Source organism: Hemicordylus capensis, chromosome 6, assembly GCF_027244095.1.
Source record: "Hemicordylus capensis ecotype Gifberg chromosome 6, rHemCap1.1.pri, whole genome shotgun sequence".
NCBI classification, from domain to species: Eukaryota; Metazoa; Chordata; class Lepidosauria; order Squamata; family Cordylidae; genus Hemicordylus; species Hemicordylus capensis.
In genome coordinates, this window is record NC_069662.1 from 37,174,883 (window position 1) to 37,197,290 (window position 22,408).

The 22,408-nt window shown below is 45.9% G+C and overlaps 1 protein-coding gene across 13 annotated transcripts in view; it reads right to left on the minus strand.

The window, feature by feature from the left end:
- The window catches only part of G6PC3 (glucose-6-phosphatase catalytic subunit 3), a 28,736-nt gene extending 6,465 nt beyond the window's left edge, over positions 1 to 22,271 (minus strand). Inside the window, exons 1-7 of one of the 13 annotated variants that reach the window (XM_053265641.1) lie at positions 22,115 to 22,270; positions 19,212 to 19,328; positions 15,483 to 15,595; positions 12,732 to 12,959; positions 12,024 to 12,130; positions 5,286 to 5,376; positions 846 to 964 (exon numbers count right to left, since the gene is read on the minus strand). In XM_053265641.1, coding sequence (XP_053121616.1) covers positions 846 to 964; positions 5,286 to 5,376; positions 12,024 to 12,130; positions 12,732 to 12,949 — 535 coding nt within the window. In that variant the 5' untranslated portion in view covers positions 12,950 to 12,959; positions 15,483 to 15,595; positions 19,212 to 19,328; positions 22,115 to 22,270. The other 12 variants (XM_053265642.1, XM_053265640.1, XM_053265639.1 and 9 more) reach the window with 12 other exon arrangements.
- Positions 22,272 to 22,408: the final 137 nt, after the last annotated feature.

Consider the following 22,408-nt stretch of genomic DNA (forward strand, 5'->3'; position numbering starts at 1 on the left):
CTCACAAGAGGTCCTAGCATTTGCATCCGGCCTGGTGCTCTGTTTTTGTGCAGGACATTGCCCAGTGCACTGCCCTCAGTCCGATAATGTCCAACAAGGGTCAGAAAAAGCAAGTGGTGCATTTAAAAAAAACACCGAAGGTCCAGGCCACCCACATGGAAGCAGAAGCCACATCCAGGGACAGACCTGGGTGCAGGTTATATTGAATGGATGCAGTTTGAGGTGTGGGAGAGGGAGGGAGGGAGAGAGAGAGAGAGAGAGGTGGGGGGGGGATTGTCTTTCCAAGCTATGCTCTCGCCGGTCCATCTAGCTCAGCATTGTCTGCACAGACTGGCAGCGGCTTCTCCAAGGTTGCAGGCAGGAGTCTCTCTCAGCCCTATCTTGGAGATGCTGCCAGGGAGGCAACTTGGAACCTTCTGCATGCAAAATATGCAAATGCTCTCCCCAGAGTGGCCCCATCCCCTAAGGGGAATATCTTACAGTGCTCACACATATAGTCTCCCATTCAAATGCAAACCAGGGCAGACCCTGCTTAGCAAAGGGGACAATTCATGCTACCTACCACAAGACCAGCTCTCCTCCACTGGTCCTGCACTGAGCTACAACTCCACTTGATGGTCTCTCTCCACCTTCCAGCTAAAGCAGGGGCAGGCACCCTTGGCTCTCCGGCTATTGCTGAGCTACATCATCCCCGGCCACAATACACTGCAGCCAGGGATCATGGGTGTTGTAGTTCAGCAACAGCTGGAGAGCCAAGGTTACCGGCCCCTGTGCTAAAAGATCGCAAAGCACACACTGACACCGTGGAAACGGCCACAGGCTGCGGATTCTAGCGATGGATTCACCTGCCAAGATGCCACCGAGTACTTGATGGGGGAAATGAGCCAAGATGAAGATGCGTGAAAGTCCTATAGCCAGCAGGAGGAGGAGATAAATCGTACAGGGCGCTGCCTTCACTATCCATCTGCAGGAGGTTTAAAAAAAAAAGAGGAGGAGGAGGAAGAAAGAATATGATGAATTAGCAGGTGGAAGGGGGTAGGTGGGAGGAAAATGCCATGGGTGTAGCGTCCATTGGACAAGGGGAGACAAATGTCCCCAGGCCTGGCGGGTCAGGGGCCCCACAAAGATCTCCCTGGCTTGGGGATGGGGTGCGCTCTGCCACCGCCACCTTTTCTGCTTGGCATTCCATGAGCCCGGGCCCCTCCTCCTTGATCAATTCTCCCCAGCAACTCCCCTCCTCCTCATCCGGGCACCCACTTCCGCCAGCCCTTTCCTTTCGCCTTCAAGAGCCACGGCTCTCCCTCTCCCCATTTCTGGGTCCTCCTTCCCGTTCCCCTCCAGCCGAGGTAAGGGGAGGGGCATTGCCACCAGAGCGGCTGCAGGCGCATGGGCAAGGCGCTCCTGTCCCTCCCAGGGTGAGAGTGGCTGTCTCACTTCTCCCCTCCACCTCCCTGCGGTGGAACAAGGCACACATACAGCCGGCCGGCCAGGGGGTGAGCAAGCTCGCACCGGATGTCCTGACAGGAGGGGGCTGAGGCAACGGCCAAGATGGAGGGAGAGAGAGGAGGGAGAGACTCTCGCCCTGCTGGGCTCGGCGGCTGTGGCTGCTGACTGAGCCGGGGGGCCATCACACTTTGCTAATTGCCTCGCCCCCTTGCCTCTGATGTCAGATGCAGGGGGCGTGGCTTGAGGCACCACGATGGAGGCCCCCTGCCTGTACTTTGTCCCCCCCCCCGGCCCCCGGGAAACTCGCTACACCCCTGCCCTCTGCCCAAAGAAAGAGCTGATCCAGAGGTCAACTGTGGAACTTGTTTTTAGTGCATCCCTAGAATGTGGGAAAGAGGAATTGTCTAGGAGCAGAGAGTCTTTGCAGTGGTTGTTGCTGGTGTCTAATGTTTCTTTTTAGACAGCCCTTTGGGGGCAGGGAACCATCTATATATATAAAATCAGTTTTACATGTCTTTTTAAAGGTGGGGGGATCACCCACAAAGCATATTATATAATCAGTTTTACATGTCTTTTTAAGGGAAGGGGGGGAAATCACCCACAAAGCAGTTTCACAAACAAAAGCAGCAGTAATGCAGCAAGACATTAACATTACAGAGAATATTTATCACGTACATTATTCTTATTTCAGAGAAAAGAACATTCTTCCAAAATGTAAAATGGGGGACAGGAAACCATCTCTTTCCCCCACCAACAGGCCCCCCCATATATCGTTTTGAGAGCTCTTTTGTTGAAAAACAGTATATAAATCATAGCAGCAGTAGTACAGTACTCTGTGACTTTGTTTTTTATTCACTGGCTGACATGCCGTGCAATGTTTGTGCAAACCTCCCTCTCTCATAACTCGGGGTCACCTAAGAAAATTCCCTCAGGACAGTCAAAAGGCAGTACTTCTTCACGCAACACGTTAATTCATTAATTAGCAATAGCACTTACATTTATATACCGCTCTATAGCCGGAGCTCTCTAAGCGGTTTACAATGATGTAGCATATTGCCCCCAACATTCTGGGTACTCATTTTACCGACCTTGGAAGGATGGAAGGCTGAGTCAGCCTTGAGCCCCTGGTCAGGATCGAACTTGCAACCTTCTGGTTACAGGGCGGCAGTTTTACCACTGCGCCACCAGTTAGTTAATTAATGGCATTCACGACCACAAGATGGGGTGGTGGCCACTGTCTCAGATAGCTTTAAAAGGGGATTAGGCAGTTTCATGGAGGAGAGATATCTTGCTGGCTATTAGCCATAAAACTAAATAGAGCCTCCATGTTCAGAAGTAGTATATCACTGAATACCAGCGGGTTGAGGAGAAGATGTTTGTTTTCAGGGCCTGTGTGTGGGCTTTCTGGGGTATTTGGCTTATAACAGCATGAAGCAGGATGCTGGACAAGATGGACCTTTGGCCTGATCCAGCAGAGCTCTTCTTACATCCCCACACCCTCTCCCCTCCTCCCAGAAATACTAGCTCTGGCTTCTCAGTATTGTTGTGCAAAAGAGCACATGTTCAGGGACTGAGTCCTGGTTCAAATTAAGTATGAGCAGGAGTGGGGAGATTGCTCAACGTAACAAATATTTAACCCTTTAGAAAACAAGAACGGGGATAGGACCATAGCTCAGAGGCAGAGCATCTGCTTGGCATGCAGAAGATCCCAGGTTCTATCCCTAGCATTTCCAGGCAGAGCTGGGGGGAAAAGACCCCTGTTTGAGACCTTGGAGAGCTGCTGCCAGTCAGTATTGACACTACTGAGCTGGGAACATAGGAAGCTGCCACATACTGAGTCAGTCCATTGGACCATCTAGTTCAATACTGTGTACATAGACTGGCAGCAGCTTCTCCAAGGTTGCAGGCATCAGGAATCTCTCTCAGCCCTATCTTGGAGATGCCTGGGAGGGAACTTGGAACCTTCTGCTCTTCCCAGAGTGGCTCCATCCCCTGAGGGGAATATCTCGCAGTGCTCACACATCAAGTCTCCCATTCAGATGCAACCAGGGCAGAGCCTGCTTAGCTAAGGGGACAAGTCATGCTTGCTCCCACAAGACCTCCTCTCCTCTTCTAAGATGGACCAATGGCCTGACTTGGGATAAGGCAGCTTCCTGTGTTCCTCTATAACCATGGTGGCAAGGGAGAAAAATATGAAAATATGATTACTCCTAAGCAACAACTTCTGGGCACAACCCACAATTTGGAGGAGTATTTAAGGCTCAAGATGGACAACCATATGTACTTTTCGGAAACAGCTAGAAATGTTGTGATCCTTATGGGCACATAACTGGAGTACCTGCAGGTGAAAGGGAGGGATCAACAGACTCGGAGTAAGCTGCACATAAAACTCTGGAGTGGGGAAACTCCAAAACTGCCCCAATTGTAACTCAGCTGAGTGAAATGTTCATGGACTTGAGGGCACTTACAGGCAGCCAGGTGGGCGGAGCTAATGTCAGTAGTTGGGGGGCGGGCTTGAACAAAAAGAGCGAGAAATCTCTTAGCCTGAAGAACAGTTCCTCAAGGCAGTCATAACCCCTTCTGCTTTGGAGGGGGAAAGGTGCCTAAAACTTGCATCATCCTCAAGAACAGGCTCAGGTAACACATGCATATCAGAGACAGACTGCAATATTTTGTTGCAGGTCCGTACTTGTAGATTTGAGGAGTGCTGAAAGTGTTTTGAGAGGGGCTTCACTTCCTTAGTGTACACACACACACACACACACACCTCTTGCTCCACTGTTGCCTCCCACCAAACAGCATTGCAATCAATAGTGCTGCTGTTGATATCCCGTTCTGGACTGAGTCAGCATATCCACTAGCACCAGCAACTCTGGACGAACCCAAAGGCCAGAACCTCTATGAGCATTAAGCAGAACAGCAGCAGCTGGGTAGGGCGACATTAATAGAATGTGCTCCAGCAGTGCCTCAGAACAGGCTGCCAGCTTTAAAGGCTGCCATCTAGGCAGAATGCCATGGCCTTGTTCCTCCCCGCCCACCCGACAAAAGAAAGAGCAGGGAGAGAAATGACGCAGCACCAAAAAGCCAAGATACAAAGCGGGGGGGGGGGATTCCCTCTCTAGTATTGTAATATACGGAGTTGTACACTCATTATATACAAGAGTACAGGAGAACCTTGCTATTTGCGGGCTGTCTAATAGACACCCCTTTCCAGGATCCGAGGATACCAATGGGTTAAACCCCATGTATCTATTGTTCCTAGAGGGCCGGGAGTGAGTGTGGAGGTCACTTCCGGCCACCATTTTGTCTGGAGCAGCCTAGGAGGAGCCATTTTGTGGCTCATTTCTTGGGGGAAAAATTGGACGTTCCCCCCCTGTGATTTTTCACAGGATTTTTTTTGGGGGGGTGGGATTCCTGGGCACATGGGGGACCTGCAGAGCACACCACAGTAAGTTCTGGGCCATTTTGGAGCCATTTGGGGGTCTCTTGCAGCTTTTAAAAACTTTCCCTCCACCCTGGAACCTAACCCCCCTTTCCCCACAGCCCCAATGCCTCGTTACTCACGGTTCCTTTCCTCATGGTAGTAGGCGAGGAACAGAATCCCCGCAAGTAACGAGCTACTGCTGTACACAATTGCCTCTGAGGAAGAGTTCTTTTATGCTCGAAATGCATCAAGAAATGATTTAATAATCTATTTATCAATATTTGTTTGGTGTCTTTGGGAATTCCCCCCTTTTTGTTTTGGCCTTGACCTAAAGAAATCATACTGTAAAAACTAAAAGAGAAGGGAAGAAGGAGAGACAACTGGGAGTATGAATTAACAAAATATGGAGGCGTACCTTCTGGAGTGCTGAGACAGCCATGCGGTCAAAGTGGTTACTATTGGCCAAAGGGCCGCACCACTGATCATACAGTGACCAGAAGGGCTACCTGCAAAACAAGGGATATGATATTAGTAACAGTACAGCAACAGCAGCAGCAGTATATATAGATGCTTTATTGTTTCAACCACAGAACATAAACAAAACTCACACACACACACACACACACACACACACACACACACACACACACACCAAAAAGCCAACATCAGATAAAATCCATACTTTTAAAAGGATGACAAAGAGAAATATAGACATACTTTAAAAGACAAAATTATAAAGAGAATAAAATACATATTGTAAAAGAAAAATCCTTACTCAGTTGTTATGCTCAGTAACAACACGACAACTTTAAAAGGTTTACTTCACCACCCCAAACAAAGCCTGCCACCCTCAGCAAAGTTGCTTTTATCCTGGGAGGCCAGTAGAAGGTCACTCTTCTGTAGATCAGACCAATAGTCTTTCTCCTCCAAAAGGGGAGGATATTAATGTCTTCTCTTTTATTAGCATCTTTCAGAGTTGCACCTGCATCACAGCAGCAGCAGGTCCAGGCTAGAGGACCTTTTGGTCTCTGCGGACTTTGTGATTATCGGACCTATTTCCGGATTCAAATCCCAGTTCAGCTGCAGAGCACTGAGTGGGAGAAATAAATCCAGAAACACAATCTGCTACATGCAGACTTCTTGTGCCAGGTAGACTAAAGACCCAGCCTCTGGGTCCGGAAACTCTTCTTGAACAGAATGCAAAGCCTACGTGGACCAGAGAGAGCTGGAAACTAACAGAATACCTTGTGGATGATATATCCAAACTGGCCTGTCCTTGCATGAGCTGCAAGGTACACAAATCTAAACTTGGATAAAGTGAATGTTTTGACCGTGATGGGAGTAGAGATGGGCAAATCCTATTTTTGGATCATCTGTTTCCAGACTAGTGCAGAACAACCAACCCAGCATGCAACCTGCTTCATGTACTGGGATTGGCTCACTGCTCTCATGGAAGACATTTAGAGTTAGTGTAGTGGTCAGAATGTCAGACAAGGGCTGGGGAGACCCACTTTCAAATCCCTACTCAGCCCTGAAGCTCACTGGGCAACCTTGGGCCAGTGACCCACTTTCTTGTTATAAACTGCATTGTTCCCTGTAACAGGGATTCCCAGATGTTGTTGACTACAACTCCCAGCATCTTCAGCTGCAGTGGCCTTTGGCTGAGGCTTATGGGACTACAACAACATCTGGAAATGCCCGTCACAGGGAACACTGGTAAACTACCTCAAAGGGTTGTTGTGAGGATAAAATGGGAAGGGAGGAGAACCATGCATGCTACCCTGAGTTCCTTTGAGGAAGAGGGATTAAAATGTTACTACTACTACCACCACCACCACTAATAATAATGAAGTCTTGCATTCGTTAAGCAGGCCTTGATATGGACATCGAGGTCTCCTACTATAAACAGGTTAGGGTCTTCAACATCAGATCGAAGGCAATGGGGCATTGCACACAATCATCTGGGGTTGGTTTGGGGTAGGGAAGACCCCTAACTCTGATCCCCACAGATGACCAGAGCCTCAATTCAGCTCTCCTAACTCACCACCCAGGAGTAGGGAAAACTTCATACTTCACAGCCACACTCTAACTGGCCATGAGGGGGAAGGAGACAGGGCAAGCCCCATTCAAACCATTTTGAGCAAGTGATTAGAAAGTGTGCTGTGCAGAGTGGCACATTCACAGATCACAGCCCCTCTAGCCACAGTGCTCTCTGACAAACATGGCTGCTGGTGGCTGGGAACTGCAAAAACAAGGGAAAGTGGACACATGATTAACAACCCGAGGCTGTTGAACCCTACTCTTCACTAACCTGAGTTAAGATCACAGCTTAGAAGCAAGGTTACCCAGATTCAGACTACCTGGACTTGGGGGATTTACCCTGGTTCACCTGAGCATGCAACCCTGGGTTATCTGTTTCTAACTCAGGTTTAGATTATTGCAACCCGAGGTTGTTGAACCCTACTCTTCACTAACCTGAGTTAAGATCACAGCTTAGAAGCAAGGTTACCCAGATTCAGATTACCTGGACTTGGGGGATTTGCCCTGGTTCACCTGAGCATGCAACCCTGGGTTATCTGTTTCTAACCCAGGTTTAGATGATTGTGTGAAGAGGCTTAATGTGTGTCAGGTTGGTCAAGATAGCCAGGCAGCAGGGTGCCCACTACACATGCAGAATCCCCAGATTGTGTGTACCTAATGCTGGGACCAATAAAAATGGATGGTTGACTGCACTGGATGTCTAAGGGGTGGCCAACTTAAGGTTCTCTAGCTATGGTTAGACTACAATTCCGATCATCCCTAGTCACATGATGGAATTATTTATTTATTTGAAATATTTATGCCCCGCCCCTTCAGTCCACTACTGCTCAGGGCGGCTCACAACAATAAGATAGACTGATGGAATGATGGAAATCAGAGTCAAACAACAGCTGGAGAGCAAGGAATTATTCTTCCAATTACAGCAGCAACACCAGCAGCAGCACCAGCAACTCCCTACCCCAAATCACCAACCCAGCTAACAACTACCAAGTGCCCAACTGAAACCAACCAGGCCAATACTGGCCCTCCAGTCTCATCCAGGCAGTTTTTCACCACATCCATGGATGGTCTTCATGAGCTCTTGTAATGAGAGCAACAGCCTTATTCACTGCTAACCTGGCATTAAATCAGCATCAAGCTCCAGCAGCAATGAATTCCTCCGAGTGCAAACTCGACATGCCCAAAGCTGAAGCCCACAATTTTGGCAAGTGAAAAAGCAGCACATTGAAAGAAAGATCAGCTGGATGTGTTTCAAGGGATCTGAAAGCATTTTCTGGAAACATATGAATAATACTTAAGTTTGGCTGCAGATGTCAGGAATGATGTTGCAAGATTCTTTAGAAAAGGGAAGGGGGAAAGGAGCCCAGTTTCCCATCTCTAGCAGGGAGAACAGATGGATGAAAGTGTGTTCACCTCCTGTAGTACATATTTTAGATTGTAAGTCTATGGGAAGAAACTTGTGCATTAAAATAAACTAGCTGGCCTGGGCACAGAGGCTCTGCGCCTCTAGTTCCCCCTTTTTTCTCCCCCTCCTTCCCCACCACATTCTTGGCCCTCCCTCTCAGCTCTCTCCCCATTCTCGGCCCTCCCCCTACTCTTTCCTCTTCCCCTACCTCGGCTCCCCCCCCCCCCCCCCGTTCTCTTCGCAGAGAGGCCCAAAATGGGCCGAGTACGGCCCGACTAGTCATTTGGGAGGCAGGTGGGCCCAAAGAATGAGGTTTCGCCACCTTCTCCCATGCCTGCTTGGCCGTCCTGCTCGTGAGTAGGCCGGTTGGCAGCAGCGTCGCTCTCCCGCCAGCTTGCAGTGGAGGCCACAGGTTGGAGGTGGCGTGCGCTTCCACTGGACCTCTCCCCCAGCTGCTGCTTACTCTCCCCCGCTTACCTGCCCGCCATGTTCTCTCTACAGCTGGCTGCCTGGCTAGCCGTTGCCACTGCCCGCCGCTTCCTCTCCCTCCTGTCCACCTGCCCACCCATTTATCTTTTTTTCTGGCTTTGTCTCCCCCTCCGCCCACCTGCTCACCACTTTCGCTCCCTCTCTGCCCGCCTGCCTGTTCACCTTTTCTTCCCCACCACCGTTGTTGCTTTCCTCTCCCCATCCCGGCAGCTCGCTCACAAACTCTGGTGAGAGCTGCCACACACGAGATTAGCCACAGGTACGCCTTAGATAATTATATAGATAGATAGATAAGTTTTATTTCTCTGCCATGTCACTGCATAGTATATTTTAGCCACTTTTATAAATAACAGATGATGGTGAAAGAAGTGGAAGCAATGATTTATTAACTTCTCACACATAGTTGTAGAAACCTAGACTTCTCTGTGGGTCCTTCTAGAAGAACATTTCCCCTCAGTGCCATGTCTCCCCTGCTAACTGGTCAAAGAGGCATCTGCAGACTGGTCAAAGTGATAGCTCTCTTACATTTAAAGGTAAAGTTGTGCCCTCCAGTTGGGACTCCTGGTGACCACAGTGCCATGTGGTTTTGAAGGGAGAACAGCTGCCCCTATTCAATCCCAGCACAGCATCTCTCCTGTGCCTATTGCTGGTGTCTACCTTGTGTTGCTTTTAGATTGTGAGCCTCTTTGGGACAAGGAATCATTTTCTTATACCTTTTGCTATATTATAGCAAAGCAATAAGGAACTCTCAAAAGCATGTGAACTGGTTTTTTGTTGAAAAGCGGTATATTAATAATATTAAATAATATATGTTCTTGGTCACGCTTTTAATTGTACCTCTTCACTGGAAGAAGGAAGTGGACAAAGCAATGTCAGCAATTCTTCGCACACACCACAACATTAACACAAGTCATTGTGAGGAAACTAGCTTAAATCGTTTCAGGAGAGGGTTACATAGCCAGTGGTAGATGTCCTCCAAAAAACTATCTCAGAACCATTCATTATTTAGTGATTTGCAGTTATGACAGAACATATGCAGAGAATATCCTCAATAGCTTCTAGAAAAATGGAAAACAGCTTGATACAGTCAGCCTGTTGACTTTTCACCACTCACACTGCCTCGTCAAACTGGCAGGATATAACATTTGCTGTCATAAAAGCAGCTCTAAGATTATCAGTCAAGTGCACAAACACAGCACCGCTGTACGTCACAGGGTTGATTTTCCTCTCAGATGTGTCATACAGTCATTTTTACCACAGGCCAACAGTTCACTTTTGTCAACAATGCTGGCCATCCATTTCTGTCTAATCTCCTTAGAGAAGAGGCATAGGAGTAGGAGGGGAAGTGTGCTAATGATTCAACCACCTGCGCACCACAAGAGCATAATGGTCTTTCTTCAAATGAGACCCAGTTGCATCTCCCCTCAAGGACTGTTGTGATGATTCTCTGGAACCTTGAAGAGCTAAACCATCTGTATAACTTGTTTGGTTATTACTATTTTTATCCTGCCTTTCTTCTAAAGAGCTCAAGGTAGCGTAGGTTCCTCCCAGCTACTCCATGCTGTCCTCACATCAACCATGAGACATATGTTAGGCTGAGTAAAATAGTCCTTTTCTCACTTAATTTCCACATACATTTTCTAGAAGTGGCAGTGGGGATGGCGGAACCACGCCTTCTGATGCAGATGTGCCCACTGGCCATGCTCCCATCCACCTCCCTGGAAGATGCGCATTCAACAAGATCAGAGCCCAGTACTTATGAAAGCCGACTGTGCAGCACTAGGTTGCGTGGTGGTGGCCAGTACATGCACTGGCATCAGGATATCACAGATATTAAAAATAAAATCACCCTTTCATTTGATTCAATTCTGGTCTAGAAAATTTTGACCTTCTCACCTGTAACTTTTCCATCTGAAACATCATGCTTTTGTGAATCAGTGGTTTTTATAGATATAGTGGCTGAGATCCAGACTATTGTTGTACTAGTGGAAGGACGTCGCACTAGCTAGTTATGCTAAACTGGGAGCCTGCGTTCCAGGCTAGTGCTGCACTCCTGCTGTGAAGCCTCTTCCTCTCTTATGTTGCAGGGAATGAAGCAAAGCTGTTAGCTATCCCTTGTTGCAAGAGCAGAGTGAACTGAGGCTGCAAGACATTGTGCAACTCTGAGCATTTGCTCAGCTACACAACCTTCTTACGTGTGTGCATCTTTGTTTGCTGCAGTCATGCAGCCTTAATCTAGATGCTAACCAGTAACTAGGCTTGTTCACATGACCCCAAACAGGGTCAGAGGAGCACCCAGACAGGAAAGGAGAGCCGTGCATGCTCCTGATCCGTTCACAGTTGTGTGAACCCAAACATCAAGGTAGGAGGAGGGAGAGTGATCGTGTGGGAGGCAGGAGCTGAGAAGGACAGCTCTTTGTCCACCCTCGATAAAATGCTGGGGACAGAATGTGGGTAGGGTGCACCCATCGTAGCCAGCTCCCGCCTCCCACAATCACTCTCCCCTCCTCCTACCTTGATTTTTTAGTTCACATGACCTTAGATCGGAAGCACACACAGCTCTCCTTCCCTGGCTGAGTTCTCCTCTAACCCTGTTTAAGGTCATGTAAACAAGCCTACGATCTAGTTGTTCTCTGTTCCTCTGAGTTAGGGATACAATAGAATTATTGCTAATTGAGAAAAGAGGCACTTTTTAAAGTGGTGATTCTCATATTTAGCAGGATCTGCTATATTTAGCAAAGGGAGTGTAACTCTCCCTATCCTATTTCTTTATCTGCAGTTTGGCACTGTTGAAGTTTAACTGTTTTTCAAAAACTTCAGAGAAGCCATATTGATTCAGCATTTCAGTTCCATTTCCCAGACAAGCAGGCCTATACAGCTTAACACTTAATTGGATTGCTTCAATTATTAAGAGCTGGAATCGCCTAGAATGCAGCAACAATTTTATATGCAGCCAGTAATTCAGTGTCCAGGGCAGGCGTTGGAAAGAAATCAAACCTGTCACTACTCTGATGTGTGAGGTCAGAGTGCTAGGGGGTAAAAATAACAACTCTTGAAGAAATTTATTTTGGGGAGTCTCAACTTCTTTTATATGGCCTGATACCAAAACTTCTGTCTTCCCACTGCTAAGCAATAAATGATCCTTCAGTAGCCCTCCTAGTTCTTAAACCAAAAAGCCTAAATCAACTGAGGTTTTCAACTTCATCTTGCATTACCAACCTGGCCCTGTTTCACAAGTTGCAGGGAACTGGCGAAGAGAAACGTCCCCCTTACTGGAAAACCCAGATTCAGACACCCACCAGAAGGGCCGTTCACCAAATAAGAACCTTGGAAAGGGGAGAAGAGGAAAAATATATTAAGTGATAGCAAGATAAGAACTGCAGGGATGGATAGCTGCCCCCACACCCCACTCCCCAGTAGCCAATCTAACAAAGATCTGTGGCTAGCTCTATCATATTTACCTAAATAGAAGAGAACTCTGAATTTAAGATGACTCCTTAAAAGATAGAGTTTAACTAAGTTATGCCCGTATTTACCTGAAAGGAAGAGGACTCTGAATTTAAGATGACTCCCTGATTTCTAACATCAAAGAACATGGGGAAAACCTAGTCTTTGATTTAGGTATAGTATTTTAATTCCCAGCAATTTCTTTCTGCACCCCAAAGGCTGAACATTTTGCCACTCTCCTGATCAGGACGCCAGCCCTGAGAGCAGCTTATCAACTGATCCTAACGTGAAAAATCACTACATAGCTCCCTGCCTCATTGACATGGGATCCAGACTTGCAATGAACCCCTTCCTTGTTTCTGTGGGCTGCTTCCCAATGCCAGGCATACAGTGCTCAAGTCCCAAAGGTCTAAGAACACATAACCCTAAAACCCAGACAGATCCCAGAATATTGCTCTAGGACACCTGCCTTTTCCTTACCATTTAGAGACTAAATTGAGCCATTCGGAGATTATGCCCAACCAGAGGACTTTTATTCCAACTTTGTGGTCCAGAAAATAAGCGAGAGGGAAATAAATAATGAAGACACATTTTGGATCACCCAGGAAGGTGACCCAAAGCCAGAAGTCCTCCAACCCAGGCAGACCAATCTGAAGCATCTCTGCAAACCAGACACCACTGGCATAGAAAGCGTCCATGACGGCACGGCTGAAAAGGATGGGGAAACAGATTAGGATGATCTTCAACCAACACTTACTACAGAATCTTGATGAGTTGAGTCCACAACTGGTATTGACACAACTGGTCTAAGAGGCTGAAAGGCATTTCAGGCCACCGATGCCACTTGGTTCAAATGTCAATGCCAGATCTAATAACACTCCTAAGATGCCAACTTGATCTCTAAATCTACAAATGGACCTTGATTCAGTGGTAGAGCACATGCTTTGCATGCAGAAGTTCTGACGTACAATCTCTGACATCTCCAAGTAGAGCTGGCAAAGACCCCTGACTGAAACAATCAACAATCTCTGCTAGTCAGTATTGACCAGGGCTGCTCAACTTTGGCCCTCCAGCAGATGTTGGCCTACAACTTCCACAATCCCTGGCTACTGGCCACTGTGGCTGGGGATTATGGGAGTTGTAGTCCAAAAACAGCTGGCAGGAGGCAAAGCTGAGCAGGCCTGGTGTAGACAATATGGAACTAGAGGGACCAATGTTCTTTCTTGGTGTAAGGAAGCTTCAGAAGTTCATATATGATACGAAAGTGCAACCCAATCCAGAACACTTCTCAGGTCAAATGAACCACTCATTAGCAGCACCTCTAGAGTGAGAATCAAGTTAATAGCCCACATCTAGTCCATTTGCCAACTCCAGGGCCCTCTTTAGCACTTCCAGTGCTATACTTGATTTCAGATGCAAAGGACAGAATTGTCTCACCAACATATTCATGACACTTCACTCCAAATCCCTTACTAACCTCCTCCAGCAGTTTCATATAAAAGTTAAATAAATAGCAGGAGGTGGGGGGGGGGCAAACTAAATCCTATGGTACCCCATAGCACAATTGTCATGGGACAAAGCAAAAGCCCCTCAGCATCACCTTCTGGAACTAATCTGACCAATCAATGAATGGAACCACCAGAGTACCACCAATGCCCAAATAGGTGGTTCAGCAGGATATAATAACTGATGTTGCTAAAAGCAGCTCAGGTACCGGAAAATTAACAGGGTGGTATTCTCCTTGTTCCGGTGTGGGTCATTCAGCATGGCAATCAAGGAGGTTTCAGTACCAAACTGAGGCTGGAAGCCAAGTTCAAATGGGTCCAGATAATCAACATTCTCCAAGAATGTCTGACGTTGAGAAGACACCATTCTCAGGAGCACCTTGCCCCCAAATACTCTGCTGCTGTATGGGACTTTCAATTGTCTTCCATCTGGGGACTGGTTAGATTCACACCCAGTGATGTAGTTGCAAATTCAGAAGTGCAGGTGCTCTCTATGATAGTCCCCATGGCCAAGCCCACTCCAAGTACCAGCACTCCGCCCCTGGGCATCCCTCCTCCACTACACCCCTGTTCACCCCTGTTCAATTTTAGCAGTGCTGCAGCACTGGATGCTGCATTTAATAGTAATTCTTAGCACTTACATGGTGCTTTTGAATTTTCAAAGTGCTTCATATACGTTGTTATTATTATTATTACTTTTACATTTATATCCTGCTCTTCCTCCAAGGAGCCCAGAGCGGTGTACTACATTCTTGAGTTTCTCTTTCATAGCAACTCTGTGAAGTAGGTTAGGCTGAGAGAGAATTGACTGGCACAGAGTCACCCAGCTAGTTTCACGGCTGAATGGGGATTTGAACTCGGGTCTCCCCGGCCCTAGTCCAGCACTCTAACCACTACACCACGCTGGCTTATGCTGTGGGAAGGCTCACAACAACCCAGAAAGCAGGGCCTATGAGAGTGGGGTGCAGGGAGTACATTGCACCCGGACCTGGGGTCCAAAAGGGGGCCCGGGAGCCAAAAATATTGCCAAAAGATACCTGCAGTCAAGTTTTCCCAGAAGGCATACTGAAATTTCAAAGCACTAATGGAGAACTACATGTAAGAAACTGGCTTGTCTGGAGTCAAAAGAAACAAGTATTATGTTGCTTTCCATGTTGATGATTTGGGCACAAGACAGTCAAGACACTTTTTAGGACTCATTGAACTGCTCTCCAGGTAGGACCCCGTCCTTCAGGAACATGTGCTAAGTGTAGAGGAGTCACAGAAAAGGAGTGAGTGGCTTCAAGTTCATTATCTGTCCCCTGACTCACAAAATGAATGTACTGCAGAATGCTCAAATCTTGTGAAAGAACACATTTGGCTGGAGAGGCAATCTGCATGCAGTAATAGTAGATGCCACACCAGATTCCATACTGAACAACATTTATTTTGAGATATGTACTTTTAAAAGAAACGCAGTATGAGATTCAAGAAAGATTTCTCAAGTTTGCAGATTGTAGCAATAAAAGAGGGGAAGAAATAGCTCAGTTGATAACTGATACATTGAAAGAACATGCTATTCCTCTCAGTTATTGTAGAGCTCAAGCCTATGATAATGGGGCAAATATGGCTGGAAAATACAACGGCGCACAAGCAAAAAAACAAGAACAATGCTCCACAGCCATTTTTTCACCTTGCGGTTGTCACACACTCAACTTATGTGGAAATGATGCTGCTGAATGCATACCTGAAGCAATAACCTTTTTCGGAAAATTCAAACTATGTGCCACCTGTTCAGCTCCAGTCCTAAGTGGTGGGAATTACTACAAAATCGTATTGGTTGTTCTCTTCATGGTCTGTCTGAAACAAGATAGTCAGATCATGTTGAATGTGTAAAGCCTTTTGCAGCTCACTTGCCTGGCATTAAATTGGCACTGGAAGACCTCCTAGAACTAAATTTAATCTGATCTGCATTGCAGTATGAAAGGATGTTTCAATGTGAATTCTTTCTCCTTATCTGTATTGTAGCATAGACAAAGATGTTCAAATCAAATGTGCTTTCTTCTCTGTTCCTCTTTTATTTTATTTACCATATATTTATCATGGAGGGAGTTATAGGAGCATCAGGCCTCATTCTACCCCTCTCTCATCTTCCATCCCTTTTTGGCCTTACAGGCTACAGCTCATGGCATAAAACGGTAGTGGATAAAAACAGGATGACTAAGGAGAAGGGAAGGAGGCAAGAAAGAAACTTTGTACCCTCTGATAAAATTCCTCTCAGAGGCCCTGCCAGAAAGGCAAGTCAAACAATATCATTTTACAAATGGAAGGGTGAGTCAGGGATGCGTTCATGGCACAGGCAAAATTCAAACCAGGAACTTCCTGATTTGTACTCTCACATACTCTAAGGCACTACTACCCTACACCACCCACACTGCGACTTCCTCCTTGGGCTTCTGGTAATAGCAACTTTAAAGCAACGATGAGAATTCTGTATGAGCGATTTCCCACTACAGCAATTCCCAGGTTTCTTGCCGGAAGCGGCGAATCCAGGACAAGGTTTCAGAATACTTTTTAAGATGCCACTTCTGTTACAGGCGAAAGTGAGATCTTTTTTTGGAATACGATCCCTCGGAGTACAATGTTGGGCAATATTTTTGGGTACATTGAAGTCATGCCTTCACAGAGCTGCTGCCGAGGAACTTACACTAAGAGAAGTGTTATTTAAGCGTCCTAAAACGAAGACAAAACAGGGGGGGCCTGCAACTACCTACCCTTCCTTGCTCCTTTTTCTTTCCCCACGATGTCCCTTCCCAATCCACGTGTCTGTCTCTCCACTTCTTCTTTCTCCTCCTCCTCCCCTTCCCCTAGTCCTCCTTTCTGATTACCGCTCTCCCATTCCCCACCCCGTCGCCCTTTCCATTCAACTTCACGCGCCTCCCGTTACCTGCAGTTCCCGGAACCCGCCTGTTTAGTGTACACGACATTGAACGAGCAAACTACATTTCCCATAAGACTTAATGAGAAACAGCCGATATCCGGCTTAGTTACCGGGCGGATTAAGGGACATTTCCCTGCATTCGCGTTACCCATTCTAGGATTCCTCGATTTTTGCGTTTTTTTCTTTCGGTATTTTCTGTAGTCTTTCTAGATTGCTCTATACACGACATACATACACAAATTAAAAATATGTACATATAGCGACGTATTATATTTAAAATTTATTTTAAAATTCCGAAATCTCTCCTTGCTACTGGAGGACACTAGATGGTAATGAGCAGTAACTAATACATTACTCATGAGTAGTCCCATTGAAATTCATGGAACACGTTAATGACTAACTTGCCCCATTCATTTCAATGGGACTTCTCATTAGTAACTTGCTCTGAATGCCAGCCAGCATTTGTAGAACACTCTTGGAGTCTCCAAAACTGCTATACAAAAATTGGAGTGCACGCTGAGCTTTATCTGCATTAGTTTGACGTTATCCTTACAGCAACACTGTAAGGCAGCATGTTGAGCCCCATGTTGCAGCTGAGTCGAGAAGAAGTAGGTTGCATAAGACCATTTAGTGAGATTCAAACGGAGGGAGTCATGATAGCTCCGTCTTTTAGCCACTACACCACCAGCTCTTAAAACTGCAAAATGAAAGGTGGTGGAGGAGATAAAAGAAAAGGAGATCTCCCTTTCCCATACGGTATTATTAGATGCAAATAACTCATTCAGCTTCTCTGCAATCTCCTTATCCTCCCTAATAATCTCTTATCACACCCTCATCTAAGGGTCTAATTTTAGATTATTCAGAATATTCTGAAATATGTAAAGACCTTTTTGTTATTCTCCTTGACACTTCTAGCTATATTCTCTTCAAACTCTTTTTGCACCCCTTATTGTTTCCTTGCATTTCTTTTGACAGAGTTTATATTCCTTCCTGTTTTTTTCATTTGGGCAGGACTTCCATTTTTTGAAGGAAGTCTTCTGCCCTTTTGTGGCTTCCCTGATTCTACTTGTTAGCCATGCTGGCATCCTCCTGAACTTGGTGGTACCTACCTTTCCTCCTTTTCTGTATACGTTCCTTCTATTACTGTGGTTTTAAATAATTTCGATGCTTTCTGGAGCGATTTGACCCTCCTGACCTTCCCTTTCAGCTTCTTTTTTTTACCAGTCCCCTCATTTTTTAGAAGTTTCCTCTTCTGAAGTCCAATGCTTCTGTGATGGATTTCCTTGACAATGCTCCATTCACATATAAGCTGAATTTGATCACATTATGGTCACTGTTTCCCAATCTTTCTACAACTTTGACATCTCGCACCAGGTCAGGAAGAAGTCCAAGGTTGCCTTCTCTCTGGTTGGTTGTTTCCCTCTGTTCTATGGCACAGTCATTTAGCATGTCTAGAAATTTGACCTCTCTGTCAATATCCACAGGTTAATTAGCCCAGTCTGGCTAAGAGTAATTGAAGTCACCCATTATTACAGCTTTGTCTCTCTTTGACGCCTCTCTGATTTGCTTCTCCAACTCCAGGTCACTCTCAGCTTTTTGATCCAGACAGAGGGCTATAGCATGTCCCTAGTTACACATTTCCCTTCAGTCCTCGTATTGTCACCCACAATGTTTCTGTGGAGGACTCTGGCCTTCCTAGGTTTTCTTGCTTGTTGGATTCTATCCCTTCTTTAACATACAGGTCTACTTCACCCCCAGTCCGCCCCTCCCTGTCCTTTCTGTAGAGTTTGTATCCAGGAATAACAGTGTCCCGCTGGTTTTCACAATTTCACCAGGTTTCCGTTATGCCCATTATATCTATGTTTTCAATAGCAACCAAGCACTCCAGCTCACCCATCTTGGCTTGGAGACTTCTGGCATTGGTATATAAATACCTATACATTGAGTATCCTACCTGGCATTGGTGTGTGCTATCTCCCTTACCATCATTTTACCTTTTTGACCAGCTGTCATGTGCTTGTGTCTGCTCTACTTCTGGTTCTACTCTGTCCTCTTCTGGTTTATCTGAAATGTTTGCACCCGGTCACCTTAGGGTATTTTGCTTGCCAAACAAGATACCACCCAGTTCCTGTGGACAATCCCCCAGGTGTCATTTTAAAAGCACTCTGTGACCTTTTTTTAAACGCCATCAGTCTGTTTCCATCTTGGTTCAAGTGGAACCTATCCCTTTGGTACAGGCTTTGCTTGCCCCAAAATGTATCCCAGTGCCTAACAAATCTAAACCCCTCCTCCTGGCACCACCATCTCATCAACTCATTGAGATGCCACAGCTCTACCTGTCTCACTGGCCCTGTGCATGGAACAGGTGGAACATCAATTAGATGAAGATCACTTCCTAACCCCCCTCCTATAATGTGACAATTTAAAAAGTTTAATACTTTTTAAAAAAACTTATTTACAGGCTGAATATGTGAATGCTCATTAATCCCTTTTCACAGCAATAAAAAGCATTTTTAGGCATCAGCAAGATATTACCTTTCTCCACAGCAATGCACTGTCATTTTATAGACTACTTTTTTCATTTCTCTGGTGTTATTTTTTCTAGGAACGTTTGCACTCCAGTCTTCTCTGTCAAAGCAACAGGGGCCCCCTCTTTAAAAAAAACAACTGCTGTGAGATTCTATCACATATTATCTCCCAAAACATAAATATGGGAAATACAATTTGTCCACACAATGCTGTGTGCAGGTAGGTCTACATGGAGCTACCCCTTGAAGACTGTTTGGAAACTTCAGCTGGTCCAGAATGCAGCCGAAGGCCAGGCCTCCTGAACATACAATTAATGTTTCCTGCTGCACTGGTTACCAATTTGAATCTTGGCACAATTCAAGGTGCTGGTTTGACCTTTAAAGTTATATCATCTAACATGATGCAATTTTTGCATGATGTGAATTTTTGACTACACACACATCCCTGCACATTTTGTTCCTGGTTGCACATTTTACAGAGTCCTGGTATAAGTTAACATCGGAAGTGGCAAAACATGAAAGGTCACAGGGCCTACTTCCTCAGTTAGGGGGGAAGCGCACCTCTGCTTTGTTTTGTTTTGCCCTATCGTCAAGGAAGTCAGCAATCTCTGGCTTTAGACATGACATGAGTTATGGGATTATGGGATTCATCCAGGTACAGCAAACTTCAGCTATTACACGCTCCTCCATAACATGCAGCCTGAATCTGTGCAGCTTAACTCAGAAGTAAATTCCATCAGATTCAACAGTTTGAATCAAGCAAGGCTAAAAAAACTGCACTGTCACCAGTTACTGGTAGTGTGACTTGTCACTGCACTTCACATTTAAGCTTTATCCAATATGGTCACAGAGTGTACTATTTGCATTTAATGGTGTGTGTGTGTGTGTATGTGTACCCCTGTCAACTGTTTTTCTGAAAGGCAGTGTAAAAATGTCAAAAACAAAATAAACTGAGGGTAACACTTTGTGCATCTGATGAAGCTGACTGTAATCCACTAAAGTCTACATGTTAGTCTTTAAGGTGCACAAGATCTGTTCTTGTATACAATAAGACATACTCCCAAAAAATGTGCATAGGATGGTTCTGTCAGAGTACAATCCTAGCATTAATAGATCTGCTCCAGAGTGCTAGCTAGATACGCTTAACTATCCTAAATTGGGTTAACATGGGGAATCAGCTTGACTGTGGGGGAGCAGTCTATTACAGTATTAATCTTGAGCAAAGCTTTGATCTGTAAATGATGAGGAAGCGTATATGCAATACAATGGATTTATTAAGGGATAAAATTGGGCTACGGGAAGTAACTAAGATATTGGTTCGGCATATAATAAAATATTGACTAACAGTCTTAACACCACTTAACTACTATGGATATCTATTTATGGCTCTTCAACCAAAGTTCTCAAAGCAGTTTACATAGAAAAATAAATAATACATAAATAAGATGGTCCTCTGTCCCCAAAAGCCAACTAATGGCGCAGTGGGGAAATGACTTGACTAGCAAGCCAGAGGTTGCCGGTTTGAATCCCCACTGGTATGTTTCCCAGACTATGAAGAGCACCTATATCAGGCAGCAGCAATATAGGAAGATGCTGAAAGGCATCATCTCACCCTGCGCGAGAGGTGGCAATGGTAAACCCCTCCTGTATTCTACCAAAGACAACCACAGGGCTCTGTGGTCTCCAGGAGTCCACACTGACTAGATGGCACACTTTATCTTTACCTGTCCCCAAAGGACTCACAATCTACAAAGCAATATGGCAGCTACCAGCAATAGCCACTGGATGGATGCTTTGCTGGGGTTGGATATGGCCAGTTGCTCTTCCCCTACTAAATATATAAGATAATCACCACTTTAAAAGGTGACTCTCTCACTCAGAGGAATTTTAGCTTGAGGGCCAAATTGTACAGTAAATAAATCAGCTTAAGGCCTGCAATAAAAAGAGCTTGGATGTCAAAATGGAAAGGAAATAGAAGGGGAAGAGGAGATTTAGAGGGGCAGAAGGTTAGTATTTCTTATCTTTATCCAGTGGTGTGTCTGGTGCACTTGTAGATGGGCACACAAGCAAGTTTTCTCACAGGGGGAAGGCAGCAGAAAAGCAGGAAGAAGAAAGGGCAAGTGGTGTAGAGCTACCACTCACAAGCTTGAGAACCAGTATGGTAAAGATCCATATAGATTCTGATTCTGATCCCAAGGCCATGTGCCTGGGCCAGGAGTACTTGTACTCCAAAACATGGCCGGGGGCAATGCATAAATCACGTTCCCTCCCTGGAGGGGCTGAAACTCAGGTAGAACAATGAAGTTAATAGCTGCAGGAGTTGCTCAACTTGAGTGTGTAGACCCTCTGAACAAAAGGCTGGAAATGGCTTTGGTGAGGTGAAGTGTATGTGGAGGTCTGAATGGGTGACCTTAAAAGCTTATCTGAGAACCAGGATGTCTCTCCAGGTGGAGAGATAAGTTTTTCTCAAATCTTAACGACTTTGCTCCTTAGTCCCCACCAGCTCATTTGGTTGTTCACAGTAGGGTGGGGATGCCATGTTTATCTGAGTAACTGTGAAGGAGACAGAGTTATTTCTTGCAGGAGGGAGTTAGCTATCCTCTCTGAGAAAATGTTTTTAACCTGAGGTCTACTTTGTCAGCTGTTCCTTCTCTTTGAAAGTCAGATAAAGAGAGGTTTGGGAGATTATTCCCTTCAGTCCTTTGCTATGGTGAATTGCCTCATGCTTTGCTTATGCTAAGCGACCAAATTGCCTAGTTTGCCAAATGTGGGCATGTGCAGAGTGAATGATTCTGTGGGCTCAAGTATCCCAAAATGGAAGCTATGGTCCCACAGTTCCAAATCATATAGAGGGGTGCTGCTGGTTGCAGCCTCAAGATAAACTGTTTCAGCAGCACTAGACATACTTACTAGGCAGTAAGTCTGAAATTCTGTGGTCACGGACTTGCAAGGAAATCCCATTGAAGCCAGAGGAATTTAAGTAAACGTACATAATGGACTGCATTAGATGTCCACTTAATCTCAGTGGCATTTACATGTCTAGGTGTTCGTTACTAATCCGCTCTCTCCTAAGCCCCGCCCCTTTCGCCGACACCTGCGCCACGCCCTCTGCCCACACCCCTCCCTCTGCCCCGGCCCTGACTCGCGTACTCTTCCCCCCCCCTTCCCTCCCTTCTCCGACATTGGCTGCGGCTGCCCTCCCTG